This window comes from Dreissena polymorpha, chromosome 5 (genome assembly GCF_020536995.1).
Source record: "Dreissena polymorpha isolate Duluth1 chromosome 5, UMN_Dpol_1.0, whole genome shotgun sequence".
Lineage (NCBI taxonomy): Eukaryota > Metazoa > Mollusca > Bivalvia > Myida > Dreissenidae > Dreissena > Dreissena polymorpha.
Window position 1 is genome coordinate 74,472,569 of NC_068359.1, and position 17,656 is coordinate 74,490,224.

Below are 17,656 nucleotides of genomic sequence, written 5' to 3' on the forward strand. Positions count from 1 at the left end.
TTTGACCTAAAAATAAAAGTAGCTGAAAAATCAGCTGACAAGTCACGTGGTACATGGTACCGTCATTTATTTTTGGCATAGAAATTACATTATTTCTAAAGAAAGAGATTTAGCTTGTTGAGCAAATAATTAATTTTCATTGAGTATTTTTGATCAACCAATAACATATACTTCATATTTAAATCAATATTTTTATTGGAAAATCACTTTTCACAAATACGAAAATGCGGTCGAAAACTGAAAGCGATCAGAATTCAAGATGGTTCAGACATAAACAAGTGCTAGCGCTAAGAAAAGACTAAAAAAACAAGAGATGCAAGGTACAGGTGTAATAAAAGGGAAAGGATAGTAGACATTGGTATTCAGTGTGATCGATGGAGAAGAGTTAAAGAAGCTACTGGGATTGAAAAGGACGAGAAAATGATGGAAATATTGATTGATGCGTAAGTCTTCTTCATTTTCAGTTTGTGTGTCATAGCAACTTTTCTATAAATTCCCGTAATTATTTTGCTACATAATGAACACGATTTGACTTAAAAACACACACAAACCCTTTAAGTATAAAAGATTTGTTTTAGAAATGTAATATGCTTTTAAATTTCAGAACTACTTCTGAACTAGAGAGCTTCAACAATCATCTTTTGATGTATGCTCCAAAGCGATATGCTTTCAGGTAAATAAAAAGTTCTATGTTTAAAGTGTTTCTTTTTTATTTCATGAACACATGCTCATTGAACAAAGGAATTTATGCTCTTTCTTTTTGAGGATTTACATTTTAATAATGTAAAAATGATGTACCCTTTGTGACAAGTCTTGTAATAAACTGCCTGAATGACTAAAATATGAATATTTTTAGCTCGGCTGTTTTCGGAGAAAACCTGATGTATTGTCATAGCCAGCTCGTCGTTGTCGTGTCGTCCGCCTACTTAGTGCTAAAACTTTGACATTTTGCTCTACAATCAAAATGCTTCCACCTACAACTTTGAAACTTCATATGTAGATGCACCTTGATGAGTTCTACATGCCACACCCTTTTTTGGGTCACTAGGTTAATGTCACTGTGGCCTCTAAAAAAAAAATCTGACAAGCTTTTGAAGCCGAGCATGGCACCCATTATGCGGTGCTCTTGTGTCATCATGTGATAGTAAAATTATTTGTGAACAGGATTTTTGTATTTGTTCACAGGATGTTTAAACAACTAGTAGGAAATCAAAAATGAATTCTGTTTATGAATATTTCAAGTCATTGGTGTTAAATTAGTTCATATCTAGTGTAATATCATCAAAGTCCTAAAGGCAGATTTTCACACGAGTTGCGTTATATTTTCTGAGTTTCATTTCTAAATGATTTTTTTCAGCTATGCTGTTTATAGATGCAGGTGTCAGTTAGCAGCAATAGATTATTCAAAACACTTGAATCGTCCTGTTTTGTTGGACAAAGAAGGAAATTAGAGGTATTTATATTATTGTTTTTGCCCTGTATGTTGGTGTGTTTGTTCGTTTGTGTGTTTTTTGCGTCAAACTTTAACATTTTGCAATAACTTTTGCAATATTGAAGATAGTAACTTCATATTTGGCATGCATGTGTATTTCATGGAGCTGCACATTTTGAGTAGTGAAAGGTCAAGGTAAAGATCATCCTTCAAGGTCAAAGGTAAAAAAAAAAATCAAGAGAAGTAATAAGCTTTAAAGTGCTCATCTGAACCTGTCAAATGATAAACAAAGATCAAAGTGGCGCACTAGGGGAGATATTTTTAGTCAGAAACACATTTCCTGTTTTTATTAAATTTTGAATTGTAAGGATCAATTTACAGATTTATGTTTACTTATTGAAAGTTTTTATTATTAACAATTCAACTGAATTAACAAACATGATGTATTTAAGCTCAAATTTGACACATTCATGTGATATGAATAATAAGTATACATTTTGCAAACAATGCTCCTGGCATAAAATAACTACTGTAGTATGCACTGAATCAGTAAAAATTTATATTATGGCATATATATTGTTTATAGATCGTAATTCTCGGTTTTGATTTAGCAATTGTCATTTCATTTTTCCAAACATCATGTCAGTTATAAAACAATCTTTCAGGGGAAAGAGTGCACTCAAAAGCTTCTGGTAATTGGAGCAAAAGACCTATGAAAAAAACCAAGGAGTATACATACATAAAGGGTTTGATCACTGAAGTTACAAATGAATTCACCATAGGCAAGAAAAGAATAAGTGGCAAATGTGAACAGCTGTCTGAAGACCCCGAAAGAATTAGGTCAACTATAGCCTCTGTCACCCCTCCACCTACATCGATACTTAGTGATCAGCATGTCTCTAGATTGAGAAAAGCGAAAAAAATGAATTATTGCACAAGACGTGTTTGATATTCATTTGAAGTTGACGCAGAAGTTATCTTTGTTAGATTTTTAGTGTTTTGAAAATGTACAATCTTACATTATGTTATAAATAATGAATGCTCTTGGTTGTACAATGCAATGACATTTTTCAGGAAGTTTTGATATTGAGTTTAGCATAAAATATTTTTTTTATGTCCCCCACTATAGTAGTGGGGGACATATTGTTTTTGCCCTGTCTGTTGGTTGGTCTGTTGGTTGGTTGATTGGTCTGTTGGATGGTTTGCGCCAACTTTAACTTTTGCTGTATTGAAGATAGCAACTTCATATTTGGCATGCATGTGTATCTCATGAAGCTGCACATTTTGAGTGGTGAATGGTCAAGGTCATCCTTCAAGGTCAGAGGTCAAATATATATGGCCAAAATCGCTCATTTTATGAATACTTTTGCAATAATGAAGATAGCAACTTCATATTTGGCATGCATGTGTATCTCATAGAGCTGCACATTTTGAGTGGTGAAAGGTCAAGGTCATCCTTCAAGGTCAGAGGTCAAATATATGTGGCCCAAATCGCTTATTTTATGAATACTTTTGCAATATTGAAGATAGCAACTTGATATTTGGCATGCATGTGTATCTCATGGAGCTGCACATTTTGAGTGGTGAAAGGTCAAGGTCATCCTTCAAGGTCAAATATATGGGTCAAAATTGCTCATGTAATGTCACTTCTGCAATATTGAAGCTAGCAATTTTATATTTGAAATGCATATGTATCTCAAGGAGCTGCACATTTTGAGTGGTGAAGTGTCAAGGTCATCCTTCAAGGTCAAACGTCATAATAGGGGGACATTGTGTTTCACAAACACATCTTGTTTATTTTTAATATATTTTGTGCGATTTTTATCAATACATTTTTACACATATAAAGAACACAATTTTTCTTACAAAAAGTTTCGTTTTTTATTTGATTATTGATATGTATTTTTCATTGTCTTCTTTATAGCCTGTATTTAATAAACCATTGTAGTCAATGTCTCTAAGCCTCTTATAATTGACCTCGAGAGTAGTTTCTTCTTTAATTATCGATACTATGAATGTGATATTGTATGCAGATATGCCTCAGTGTTCTATTTACACATTAACATTTAATTCTTTTTAATGGCCATATTCATTTGAAAGGCAAATCACCTAAATAATTAAATGCCAGCATCATACATGTACACTCGAACCAACTCCTGTCACATTTCTATATGCATGTATTGAGTTCGATCCATTTTCTGACACCAGATGAATATAATACAAAATTTGTAAACAAAAATCAAACTTCCATGCATGGGCCAACAAGTTCTTATCACATTGAATAAAATACCTCAATTGTATATCAATTTAATAGATATGAAAGACTCGACCGAGCTAAAATATAGACGGTCTGCACAGGTTACTGCATAAAGAAAGCACACACGATACAAAACATGGTTGAACAATAATAAGATACTATTTTTCAAATTTTCAACAGCAACTTGTTGCTTTTTTATTGATTTCAAAATGTTTAATCATGCATTAGCATATGTCATAGTTTGAAATGTATTTTAAGAAACCTTATCTAACAAAATATCAAGTTGGAAAGAAAATGACTCGAAATAAGAATAAACAAGGGCGTTTTGTAAAACTTGCATGCCCCCCATATGGGCTGTCAGTTGTAGTGGCAGCCATTGTGTGAATACTTGTTTTGGCACTGACCTTGACCTAGTGACCTGAATATCAATAGGGGTCATCTGCCAGTCATTATCAATGTACCTATGAAGTTTCATGATCCTAGGCGTAAGCTCTTGAGTTATCATCCGGAAACCATTTCACTGGTTCTAGTCACCTTGACCTTTGACCAAGTGACCTGAAAATCAATAGGGGTCATCTGCGAGTCATGATCAACGTACCTATGAAGTTTTATGATCCTATGCGTAAGCGTTCTTGAGTTATCATCCGGAAACCATTCAGTGGACGAATGGACCGACATGAGCAAAATAACATACCCCCTCTTCTTCGAAGGGGGGCATAATAAAAAAAATCAAAATGCAAACTTAAAATTGAATACAAGCAAAAGATATAAAAAAATCAGAATACAAACAGGTAATACACTATTAACTGTTGTTATGAATGGTCTTTTCAAGTAAACGTTACCATTTTCGAACTCATCCAAAATATCATTAAGACAAATCTTGTGACCAAATTTCATGAAGATTGGACAAGAAATGTGGCCTGTAGAGTTTTAACAAGACGAATGTAGACGCTGCACGATGGACAAAAGGCGATCACAAAAGCTCAACATGAGCACATTGTGCTCAGGTGAGCTAAAAAGTGTAAAAATCAAACTATTAAGTTCAAACAAGAAAATAAAAAAGTATACAAGAAATGAATTTTGATATTCAATTAGTTTATTTACATAGTATTCTTTAGAAATATGTCATTGCTTCTTTTATTTCTTTCATCTTACAATCCAGAGTACTCCTGGCATTTCATTCAAATGACACCAAAGTAAGCATACAAATGTAAAAACTGCTGTGCAAGTTTAATTAATAAACTAGCACATTTCACACAAATTGGTATTTCAAAACAAAATGCATCGAACTGAAAAATTCAAATGATTAAGCATAATTCAAATGATTTGCATAAATATAAATGTTTCAAAAAAGGAGCCAGAACAAAAAATAATCAAAACTAAGAAAGTTCTATGTCTGATAAATGAAAAAGAATAGCAACTAGGCTGTTTGTAAAACATGCATGCCCCCCATATGGGCTGTCAGTTGTAGTTGCAGCCATTGTGTGAATACGTTTTTTGTCACTGTGACCTTTGCCTTTGACATAGTGACCTGAAAATAATTAGGGGTCATCTGTCAGTCATGATCAATGTACCCATGAAGTTTCATGATCCTAGGCCTTATTATTCTTGAGTTATCATCAGGAAACCATTGTACTATTTCGAGTCACTGTGAGCTTGACTTAGTGACCTGAAAATCAATAAGGGTCATCTGACAGTCATTATCAATGTACCTACGAAGTTGCATGATCCTAGGCGTAAGTATTCTAGAGATATCATCCGGAAACCATTTTATTGGCTCGAGTCACTGTGACCTTGACCTAGTGACCTGAAAATCTAAAGAGGTCATCTGCTAGTCATGATCAATTTACCTATTAAGTTTCAAGATCCTAGGCGTAAGCATTCTTGAGTAATCATCCGGAAACCGTTTTACTGTTTCTAGTCACTGACCTTTGACCTAGTGACCTGAAATCAATAGGGGTCATTTGCCAGTCAGAATCACCAGTAATGATCAATGTACCTATGAAGTTTCATGATCCTAGGCCTTAACGTTCCTAAGTTATCATCTGGAAACCATCTGGTAGACGGACCGACATGTGCAAAAACAATAAACCCCCACTTCTTCGAAGGGGGGCATAAATATGCAAAATTGTTAGAACACTGGGCCTTCACCTGGTATGAAGCCTGTATACTGGCCTGAAAGACTAGGAAACTTCTCGCTTATTAATTTAACACAACATGCTGGGACAGTTCTTCTGTCTCCAGCAGTAAGTTTCCCATGCATTAAGATGGTAAATTGTCTGTATGCAGCATGTCTGAAAGATTTATTGACATCTTCTAGTGTCTCTGCATAAAAGGAAAACACATCTTGTCGATACTGCTGCTGACTGTAGAGGGTCATCCTATCCAGCATCGATAGTCATCTCCTTCAAAGAAATTATTGCAGATTTTACTATAAATGTCTTGCAAATGTAACTTCAATCAGCAGTCAGTGAGACAGCACACTAGACTATATGAGCCTTGTTCTGAGAAAACTAGACATAATGCATGAGCGTAGTGTCATCCCAGAGTAGCCTGTGCAGTCCACACAGGCTCATCAGGGGCAACACCTTCCACTTTTATGACATTTTTCGTTAAAATGTCTCGTCTTAGCAAAAATCCAATTTAGACGGAAAGTGTCGACCCTGATTAGCCTGTACAGACTGCACAGGCTAAGCTGGGATGACACTTAAAGCACATGCATTATGCCCAGTTTTCTAAGAACGTGACTCATATAAAGGGGTGGAAAGGTGTTGATGGTATCAATGCAATGGATCAATGGAGTACAAAATATTGAAATGGTATGCAAACTTAACAATTTTTAAGCAAAAAAAACAGTTCCTTTCTTTGCTCATGTAAAAACATAAATTGTATTGAATAAAATAGCAAGATGAGAAACAACTACACAATGTCTTAGAACTTAGCATCTTTGTTGGCATTAGCTGAAATTCATTTTAATAAGCCAATAATGATTCAGTTTATGATTTTCCCACATGACAAAATTGCCTTTATAGCAGGATTAATTTTTAAGATGGGATATTTAATAGGTTTGCATGGTGGAACATTATTGGCCCATTACTTAGCCCTTGTTATAAACCAATATGACGCTGCAAAACTTCAGATATTCAGTTACAGAAACTCATAATACATGAATCTTACTCACAGGTCTTTGACTTGAGCATAATTCTGGGACCATCCCACAGCAAACTCGATCTTCCACTCTCTCGTATTGTGGGCATCTGTGACAAGAGCACCACTCCGGACTGGATACAGGTCTTGTTCCTTTTTCTCTTTCCTTTTTGATAACATTCTAGCAATATCTAAATTCTTTCCTTTCGGTGACTGTAAGACTTTCAATTATTTCCTGAAATTACAAAGTTAAACTAAGTACCAAATTCAAGAATCAGTATAACACAAAAGTAATCAATTAACCCTAAACATTAACTGATCTTGAGAGATTGGATATTAATAACTAGTGCATTACTGTCACTGAAATTCAATTATAAAATCCTCAGGGTAAAAATATGACCACATGAAAATAAACTTATGATTATTTCAGAATTTACCCTCAATTAAGTATTGACTTGATATCAGAATAAAAAAAACAGCACTAAATGATATTAAAGCAAATTCTAGTGAGTCGGTGCAAAAAAGCTTTGTTTTTGACAATGTTTAAATAAAAATCTACATTGCCACAGAAAATTTTAGGGAAGTGAACACAACAATAACTTGCAGTTTTTTTTGTGAAAAAATAAGTCTCCCTCACAAAGTTCTTCATGAGCAAAATGGCCAGTTTTCTATTAGAGTCTCATACAAACTAGGTGTAAGGAGCAGAATTTATTGTGAACAAATAACTATTTGGCATATAACATTATTGGAAATGACTTCAGTGATACTGAAATTATACTTAATACAGTGCTACCTTTCCAAAGTAGCCCTTACTTGAGGGCAAGAATGGGGGAGACATAATGACCAACTGATTGTTTAATTATGTATTGTTATTATTCCAATCTACATGCATGCTTATTAATCTGTTAAAAGCTTTGAACTAGAATTCTGTTGTCTATATTTTCAACAAACACGAAAAACAAACCTTAGATTTTCGTTCTTGTTCTTTTCTATATTCAAGAATTCTTTCTTGTTTTTCATGGTCATAACAGCGCCCTTTCACTTTCTTACTTCCTCTTTTCCTTCCCTTTCGTTTGGTTCTTAAATCATCCTAAAAAAGATTTAACATGACATGTTTGAAAAAAATACATGATTAAATTTCAATAAGCATGTCCAAACATATACAAAGATGTAAGGTATGCATTTCAGGTATGTTGTTGTTTCAAGTTTATCTTACGAGTAACTTCATATCATATGGACTGCATAGAATTTGTTTTCATATAATACTGTAAATGAATGAACGGACAAACGAAGGAGCGAAAAAAATGAAAGATGCATTTTAAACAGCACTGACACTTATGATTATGCATGAACTGACTTTTTAGGATTTAAAACAGCCATACCACTATATTGATTATTCAACAAGAAACATTTTCAGTACTATGCATATATGTTTCTCTAAAACACAGAGAGGAAACAGTAAAATTATGATTTTATAAATAATTGTAATTCAAATAATTTAAGTTACCTCTCTCTCACTGAGTGGTTCTCCTTCAGACTCATCAGAACTTGAAGGAACAAAAGCCAGTACAGGTTCCTAAGTATAAATAAACATCCAGGAGTTACATATTGCAATGCAACAAATATAAATAGCCAAGTAATAAGATATAAATAAATAACACCTCATCAGAAAAAGATGTAGAAGTTTGGACTTCCAACTTTATCAGCTAGTGAAAGTTTGTTACAAGTTTGTATTTCCAAGAAAACCTTATAAAGATATGAAGTATAATTAGTGCAAATATTCTGCTGTGATCATTTATAAAAGCGTTATGTTGAAATAAACAAAAAAGTAATCTAAGCAACCACTTAGTTCCAGGTGAATCACTTAAAAGATGAGGTTAAATGTTAGAATGAGAAGTATAAAATATAACTCACTAACTGCCCTTAATCATCAAATAAAAGCAAGTCTTACATCGTCAGACGTGCTATGGCGTTCCAGTGTCCCCTTAGTTGTTGCTAATGTATCAACTTTCTGGATCTTTCTGGCAGGACGTTTTCCTTTACCCTTCTGTAGACTTGAATCCTGAGTGTAACAAATAAAACATCATGCATTTGATAAAAACCAAGTAATGCAGAAAATGAAATAAATAAGAGCAAAATGAGTAACCCTAAAATGACAAAAACATGATGTCAATGTCATGACCTAATCACATGAGTTATAGTGCATTTCTTGATTTACTACATGTTATTTGCAACCACAGCCTACTTCCACAGATTTCGGACCTAAATATTGTGAAGAAAAGCAAAAAGTCCTACTATACTAAGCCAAGGTTGCTGTTCAACTCTCAGGCCTTTACAATAATAGTTCTAACTTGTAAATCATAATGGGTTATAGTCAAACCTGCATTTATCAACACAGAGCGGACAAGGGTGATATTATTATTTCTTCTTAGTTCGGCTGGTCACAAATAGATATACATAATTCACTATACCCCTCCGGTTGACCAGGTGGGAGAATTTATCAAATAACTGGCATATAATTAACATGTGTACACACAACAGCATTAAATTGAACTTACTGAATCTGTGTCCTGAAAATACAACAACATTCTCTTAGATGGCTGTCTCACGCGTTTACTTCTTTTCATGTCTCCCTCTGTTTTGGCCTAAATAAAAAAACATAAACACAAATACACCGACTTATTTGTGCTTTAGGATCTGGGTACGAATTTACTGTGGAAGAATCCACTGGCTTCTATTAGCAAAATTTAAAAGTTAATGAAAAAAGTACATTGCAAAATAAACTACACAAAATTCGAAAGTCAAAACGACAAAATCATAAAATCAAAATACGTTAAATTGATTCTCATGTTCATGCATTGGACTCCAATTTGGAGTCGTCTACTATCGTCTAATTTGTAAACCAGCGACATTTAGCATCGAATTGCAAGGTAAAGACCAACAATTCGCTACCATTCAACGGCAGATAAACTCATCTTGTTGAATTAAATAAAATCAGATCGGAATCTTAATAAATTATATTTTATTAAATAAATAAAACCATATTTTCTTACTGGTTCGCTCATTGTAGATTTCGAAGCCTCCGCCATTTTGTTTGTTTGTGTCTGAATCACGTGACACGAAGCGCGAAATACAAATAAAAAGGGATTTCCCAAGGTAGACGCAAACGTCGTAATACAATTTGGCTGTTGCTCTTTAGTTTTGTAGTTTTTAGCAAAAGGTTGAGTTGGATATGGTTCAAATTAACGAATGTTATTAATTAATCTCAAAATAATAGCCTTCTAAATTCAGTAAACTAATCCATTGGACAGTCCCTTTAAATCAAGTGATACAGACTTAATAAATAACGATCAATAACATGTTAAGTCATGCTCTGTATATATCTTTGGCTTGTAACTATTTTAAAGATAATCACACGGAGCAAAACATCGATGTTTTTTTAAATAGCGATATAGAGAGAATAACAGGTTACTGTCCCATCGTTTTGTAATATATCAGGCGAGGCTTAGAATAATATTACGGCGAGGCTTGCCGAGCCGTTATTTTATTCGTGTCGAGCCTGATATATTACACAACGATGGGATAGTAACCTGTTTTTCTGTTTATCATACCACAGTTTCCTAAAAATCTGCAAAACAATCCATTTGTTATATTTAAAATGTACGAATCCCCGCTGATTTTGCTGATCCGGCTTTTACATGTTGACATACATGTAGCAACGGCGTTCGAAAAGACGACAAGAATAATCGCTTATTTTAAACATCGTAAACAGAAAAAAAGTTGTTTTCACTATGAATGCGAAGAGTACACCCGCTTTTATTATAAGCGTATAAAATTGGATATCAGGAATGGACTGCAGCGACAAACTTAATCGAAGAACACACAACACCGAATAGTTTGGAGACGCCATTTTGGAGATGTACATTGAAATTGACATTTTGATGATGGTGTCAATATTGACATACGCGTGTTAAATCGTTTGTTTAAAAAGTTTAAGATTAGCATACAGTTATCATTCCTCTTAACTTTCTGTGCAACATTTGCGAGTGCAATCACTATATCGGTATTTAAGATTTATTGTCCCATTGATGACGTAATTTAACTTCTGTAGTTCGGGCTGTGGTGAATTTTAAAAAATAAATGTTTTTTTATGTATGACTTTAAACTAGAAAAAAATGTGTACGTTCTTGGTATCAAATTGTTTGTTTTGTTAAACCTGATTCATGTTGATAGAAATTGTTGACTCTATTGCAAACCCCGCGTAACTCCAAACATGGACTGATATAGGAACTTCCTGTTGACCATGATATAAAAAATATCAGGCAACGTTATATCAGGCAGATATCAAAGCGGTGGTATGATAAAAGGTCATAAGAGGATTGAATATGGTTTTCGTCTGGTTTGCTGGTATATTGCATGAGTAGTCACAGAAGACTTCCAGAAGTGTCCCTGTTCCTTAGATTGAAAGCATATGCAAGACTTTGAAGTCAATGTATTAAACAAGTTATGTGATATTGATAAATACAGAAATAGCATCATATTATGCATCTTCGTGTTCATTTATGTTCTGAGCGTAATCATATACATATTTAAATGTGTTTTGTAGTTCTGTAACATGTTAAAATAACAACAGCATACATTCAGCTTATAATATGTAAATTCCTCGTTAACATGCGCTTTGATGTGGTAATACAATATAAAGCATATACTTACTTCAATGTATTAATGTGTTAACAGATATTTTTATTTTTTATTCAAACTAGTGTTGGTTTCGACCAGTATTAGGTGCTTCCATTGTTATCATAGTATGATGATAGTGTCTATTGCAATAATTAAGTTATAGAAACAACCAAATTATCATAATTTATTGGGTTGTATATCTCACGACTCATTGCCTTATATAAAATCAGACTTTATTTGGCTTATTTGGTTGTTTTCATAAAATATATCATTGTATACACGCAATGCTTGTTAAACGAGATTCGTATTGAAAGTAGCATATGTGTCAAAAAGTTAGTGTAAATAAACTTGTTCAAGTATTGTCAGTAGTAGTATCACGTTGAATCGGTATTTAGTACTGTATTTGTCTTCGAGATTGTTTTCAATGTTGTTGTTAAGTAATTAACGTGGTGTTACCGGTTTTCGAAGCAGTTAAAACTTATTTAAACCGACATTTTGAGGCGCACGTAACTCAGATTCAAAGTCACAATACATATTATGAAAGTGGAATTGAAGATCGACCACAATGTCTCACGATAAACATTTGATCTATGGTTTTTCTTAGCTTAAGAAAATAATTGGAAAAAAATCCCTTGTAGTTTTTTTACTTAATTCAGTAGAACGAAGTAAAACGGTACGGTGCTGTATTGTCATTGTAAACCACATGGTGCAGCATATAAGTTAGAATTAATCGAAAAAAATATGTTAGCAAAACACCATATTTGTCTTAAACGAAATATGCAAAACATTATACTAATTCTTTATCTTAACAGACTGATATCAAACAAAGAGATTAAGAAACTCTGGAAACATTATCATGAGAGGAATTTATTTGAACATTCGAAAGTCGTGTGCACAATACATATTGCATACAATTCATTTTTGTCGAATTATATAATTTGAATTAAAAAAACAAAAGGCAACAGCCAAATTAACGACTATAGGATGCACTTACATTCGGATGATGCCATTGATTATTTATTCAATGCGACTTTTAGAACAAACAATCATAATTATATTTACATACTGATTTTTTATGAACATTGTTTAAAGCATTAACCACGGACCAACTATTCAGATACATACTCCATTATACATCACGCTATTCCATAATTAAGTGTGTAGTTTAAACGGATGTTGGTATTAATTTGTTGTATCGCTTGAATCCATACAATTCACAGGCCATATTCAGTTTGCGTGCAAAATGTTAATTTCGTAAATGAACTGATATTGCAGTACAGTAGACACACATCTGACCTATTTCACACGGCGTTTGTTCACTGAAACTGTGGCCGACAAAAACGAGTATACCCTTGAGGATTACAATCAAGACATTTTGTGATATCGCTAAAGTCGGCAAGGATCTATTGTATAATGCTTATCAATCAGGGATGCTGTTATACGTAATTGAACGTTAGCCCGGAAAAGTCGTGCCTTGCAAATTGAAAGGATATATGTGTTTACTTATATATGTTGTAACGCGTTTCTTACAATATGACCTCTATTACGAACACGACGTTTTAATGTGTTTTGTGTGTGTGTTGGTTTATAGTCTCTATTTTTTCGTCGGTGCTTATACATATATCTGTTATGTATAATGATCACTTCAGTCATGATAAACCCCGCCTACCATGTTGTATTGCTGCATGCCTATCGCTGTATCTGTGTAGTATTAAACTAGCCATCAAACAGACCGGTGTTCTTGCGTTGTCTTAAACCCACATACACAACAATTGGCGACGAGGATTGAGCAGAGTTTTTATTTCGGGAATTTTATCCTTTCTTTCAAAATGAAGTATTGTGCGTAAAATTCTGGATATTACATCTGTGATAATCATGGCAACAGCGTTAATAGGAAGCATTAATCCGTTTGAGAGTAACACGGAAACGTGGACTTCTTATCAAGAACGCCTGGAGCAATATTTTATTGTGAACGATATTGCAGCTGAAAAGAGAGTGGCTGGATTACTTACCCTCCTAGGGGAAAGGACATATTGTCTTCTCAGGAGTTTAACGTCGCCGGCAAAGCCGTCGGAGAAGACGTACAATGAACTGTGTGATTTGCTTAGCACTCACCTTAGTCCAAAACCGCTTATCATTGCCGAACGTTTTCGATTTCATAAACGAAATCAGGCGACGGGGAATGTATCAAGGACTATGTAGCGACATTAAGGAAGTTGGCGGAATTTTGTAACTTTGGCGACAACCTTAACGACACATTAAGGGACAGATTCGTTTGCGGTCTTCATGAGGAAACAACACAAAGGAAGTTGCTTTCAACAGTTGACCTAACATTCGCTATGGAAACAGCGACCAAAGACGCCGCAGAACTTCAGTCGTCGACAGCTACCGGAAGTGTACACCGGATTGCTAACCGTAAACACACAAAGACAAGACCACCGCCTAAAAGGGAAACGGTGCAAGTTACTTCCAAACCGAACTGTATTCACTGTGGGAAAAACAACCATGTGTCACAAAAATGTCGGTTGAAAAATGCCGTATGTCACTTCTGCAAGACAAAAGGACACATTCAGAAAATATGTCTTAAAATGAAACACGTCAATGCAATGAACACCACAGATAATGACAATGTTTTGATTATTAATTCTGTGAACCGTGGAGACAACAAAATAACAGTGTCACCTGAAATGGACGGACATATATTCAGAATGGAAGTTGACACAGGATCGGCAGTGACATTAATGTCGGAAATTGATTTCCGAAAACGGTTCGGAAATGTACCACTAGATCCCGCGAAATCAGTACTTAAGACGTACTCCGGGGAAATCATTAAACAAGTAGGTACCAAGGTTGTATTAGTAAAGTACAATGGACAATCAACACAATTACGGCTTTGTGTGGTTCAAAGCACAGGTCCTATGTTGTTCGGGAGAGACTGGCTTACGGCTATCAAGTTAGACTGGCAACGCATTGTTCCCGTAAACGTGATCGAAAGAGATATTGTTAAAGACAGACTAAACACGATTTTGAAAAACAATGCAAATGTTTTCGATGAAGGTATCGGAAAAATGAAGGACATAAAAGCCAGGTTAACATTGAAAGAAGACGCGTCACCCAGATTCTTGAAAGCAAGGACAGTTCCGTACTCTATGAAACCGAAAATAGAGCGTGAACTCGACAGCCTTGAAAGGCAAGGTATTATTTCGAAGGTAAATACCAGCAGATGGGCAACGCCAATCGTTCCAGTATTGAAAAGCAACGGACAGGATGTTCGAATTTGTGGAGACTTTAAAGTGACAGTCAACCAAGCACTTAAAGTTGACAAATACCCCCTACCAAGGATCGAGGACATCTTCGCGAATCTGTCACACGGACAGAAATACTCGAAACTGGATCTTCGCCAGGCGTATCTCCAACTTGAGGTCGACGACGACAGCAAGGAATTGTTGACCATTAACACTCATCAAGGGCTGTTTCGGTACAACAGATGTGTGTACGGAATATCGTCACTTCCCGCAATCTGGCAACGCACAATTGACCAGATACTTCAAGGAATACCTGGAGTGCAATGCATTCTTGATGACATGATCGTGACAGGGGACAGTGATCAGTCTCATTTGGATAATCTCGAGAAAGTGCTTTGTCGTTTGAACGAGTTTGGTTTAAAACTAAACAAAGACAAATGTGTGTTCTTTGAGGATAGAAGTAAGTATTGTGGACACGAGATCGACAAAGGTGGATTATGGAAGTGTAATGACAAGGTGCAGGCTGTGATGGACACACCCACACCTAAAGATGTTACTTCTTTAAGGGCATATCTCGGTGTTCTCAATTACTACCACAGGTTTCTGCCGAATCTCGCGACTGTCATTAAACCATTAAACGCGATGCTTGAAAAAATAGTAAGTTTATTTGGTCAAAAGAATGTGAGATCGCGTTCCAAAATTCAAAAAAGCTGATCACTTCTGAGCCCGTGCTTACGCATTATAACCCAGATCTACCTGTTAGACTGGCGACGGATGCCTCTCCGGTAGGAATATCGGGAATACTGTCTCATGTCATGACAGACGGTTCTGAAAAACCTATTGCTTTCGCGTCAAGGTCATTAAGCAAAACAGAGCAAAGATACGCGCAGATTGATATAGAAGCGTTGGCTATATTCTGGGCAGTAAAGAAATTCTACCCATACCTGTACGGTCGAAAATTTTGCCTAGTAACGGACTGTCAGCCGCTGTTATCAATCTTCAGTCCAAGCAAAAGCATACCCGCAACAACTGCTGCGCGCGTACAAAGATATGCTTTGTACTTATCCGGTTTAGATTACGACATAGAGTACAAATGCACAAAACGGCATACACATGTTGATGGGTTGTCCAGACTACCCGCGCCGAATCATAATCATAACTCTGAAATATTCTACACTTCACAATTCGCGCAACTCCCTGTAACAAGTTCGCAAATTAGCCGCGAAACGCAGCGCGAGCCAATTATGTCACGCGTCTTAGAATACGTCAAAAAGGGCTGGGCTTCAAACGCTAATGACCCAGTACTCAAAAGCTATTATTTCCGCCGAAACGAGATAACACTTCATCGTGGGTGTCTGATGTGGGGAAATAGGGTTATCATTCCCATTAAACTAAGAACGCGTGTGCTCGATCTGTTACATGCTAGCCATCCGGGAATTGTAAAGATGAAAGGACTAGCTCGGAGCTATGTCTGGTGGCCGGGGATTGATGCCGACATTGAAAGTCTGGTCAAACGTTGTAATGGTTGCGCAATGCAACAGAATTTACCAGCGCATGTCCAATTACATCCGTGGGAATGGCCAAGCTCTAGCTGGGAGCGGATACACGTTGATTTCGCAGGCCCGTTTCTAGGACGAATGTTCTTAGTCATGGTTGATGCTCACTCTAAGTGGCCTGAGGTCATTTAAATGAATACAACGAACACCGAAAGAACAATTCAAGTCATGCGAACCGTATTTGCAAGATATGGGTTACCGAAAGAAATTGTTTCTGACAATGGAAGTGCGTTTACATCTGAAAGCTTCCAACTGTTCATGAAAAGAAACGGAATTCTCCATATAAGGACTGCGGTCGCTAAGCCATCCACAAATGGTCTTGTGGAGCGCTTCAATGCTTCTTTCAAATCAAGCATTCGCGCAATGAACAGCGAAACGGATGACCTTAACCAGAAACTGAATTGCTTTTTGCATACATATCGTAACACGCCGCATTCTACAACTGGCGAAACACCAGCAAAATTGTTCTTAGGTCGTGATTTGCGAAGTAGGTTAGATTTGCTTAAACCTGATACTAAGCAGCACGTGAATGACCGACAAATGAAAATGTCAGTTCCGGACAGAAATAAATTTCGCGAAATAGATTTAGGTCAGAGTGTCCTTGCCCGAGATTTTAGGCCTAACTCTAAGGAAAAATGGATAAAGGGCACTATTGTTTCACGCGACGGACCACTTATGTACAAAGTGGACATCGGTAATACAGTGTGGAGAAGGCACATTGATCAGCTTCGCGCTACGGACGTGCAAAACGCTTCAAATGAAAATGACACAATCCCATTACCGTGCGAACCGCTATCTGCTACCGATACTCCGTGTCATAGCCAATTAATGTCAGACCACCCGGTACTAATTGAGAACAAAGATAAGAATGATAATGATTTTCAAAATGATCCTCTGGTTTCAAATGAGCAATTAACAAAGGATCGTTGGTATCCATTGAGAAACAGGCGACAGCCTGAACGACTGTCTTATCAGTAGTAATTTGTAACTAATCAGATTAATTGCTGCAGTACTTTTCCTCGGACATTTTGGTACTTGTGAATGCTAATGAGCTGTGATGATTTTATATCATTGTGTAGTAACGATATATAATAATGGACAATTAATGCGTAATTTCACAGTTATTAGATAAGAACACTGACTGAGTTGATATTTGAACAAGAAATGTTATGTTTGAAAATGATTATTCATATTATTTTTTAAATGCATTATGAATTGATTTTTATGAATAATTATATAATAAACACATTTAAAAGGGGAGAATTGTTATGTATAATGATCACGTCAGTCATGATAAACCCCGCCTACCATGTTGTATTGCTGCATGCCTATCGCTGTA

The 17,656-nt window shown here is 35.7% G+C and overlaps 2 protein-coding genes across 2 annotated transcripts; one reads left to right on the forward strand and one right to left on the reverse strand.

The window, feature by feature from the left end:
* Positions 1-4,767: 4,767 nt before the first annotated feature.
* LOC127831646 (uncharacterized) lies at positions 4,768-9,564 on the reverse strand. The gene is made up of 6 exons (XM_052356654.1): positions 9,395-9,564; positions 8,788-8,898; positions 8,344-8,412; positions 7,801-7,926; positions 6,871-7,071; positions 4,768-6,094 (listed from the first exon to the last, which is right to left on the reverse strand). Exons 1-5 carry the CDS (start codon positions 9,461-9,463, stop codon positions 7,018-7,020), a joined length of 429 nt encoding a protein of 142 aa, XP_052212614.1. The 5' UTR covers positions 9,464-9,564; the 3' UTR covers positions 4,768-6,094; positions 6,871-7,017.
* Positions 9,565-13,855: 4,291 nt separating this feature from the next.
* On the forward strand, positions 13,856-15,475 carry LOC127831344 (uncharacterized protein K02A2.6-like). The gene has a single exon (XM_052356312.1). It carries the CDS (start codon positions 13,856-13,858, stop codon positions 15,473-15,475), a length of 1,620 nt encoding a protein of 539 aa, XP_052212272.1.
* Positions 15,476-17,656: the final 2,181 nt, after the last annotated feature.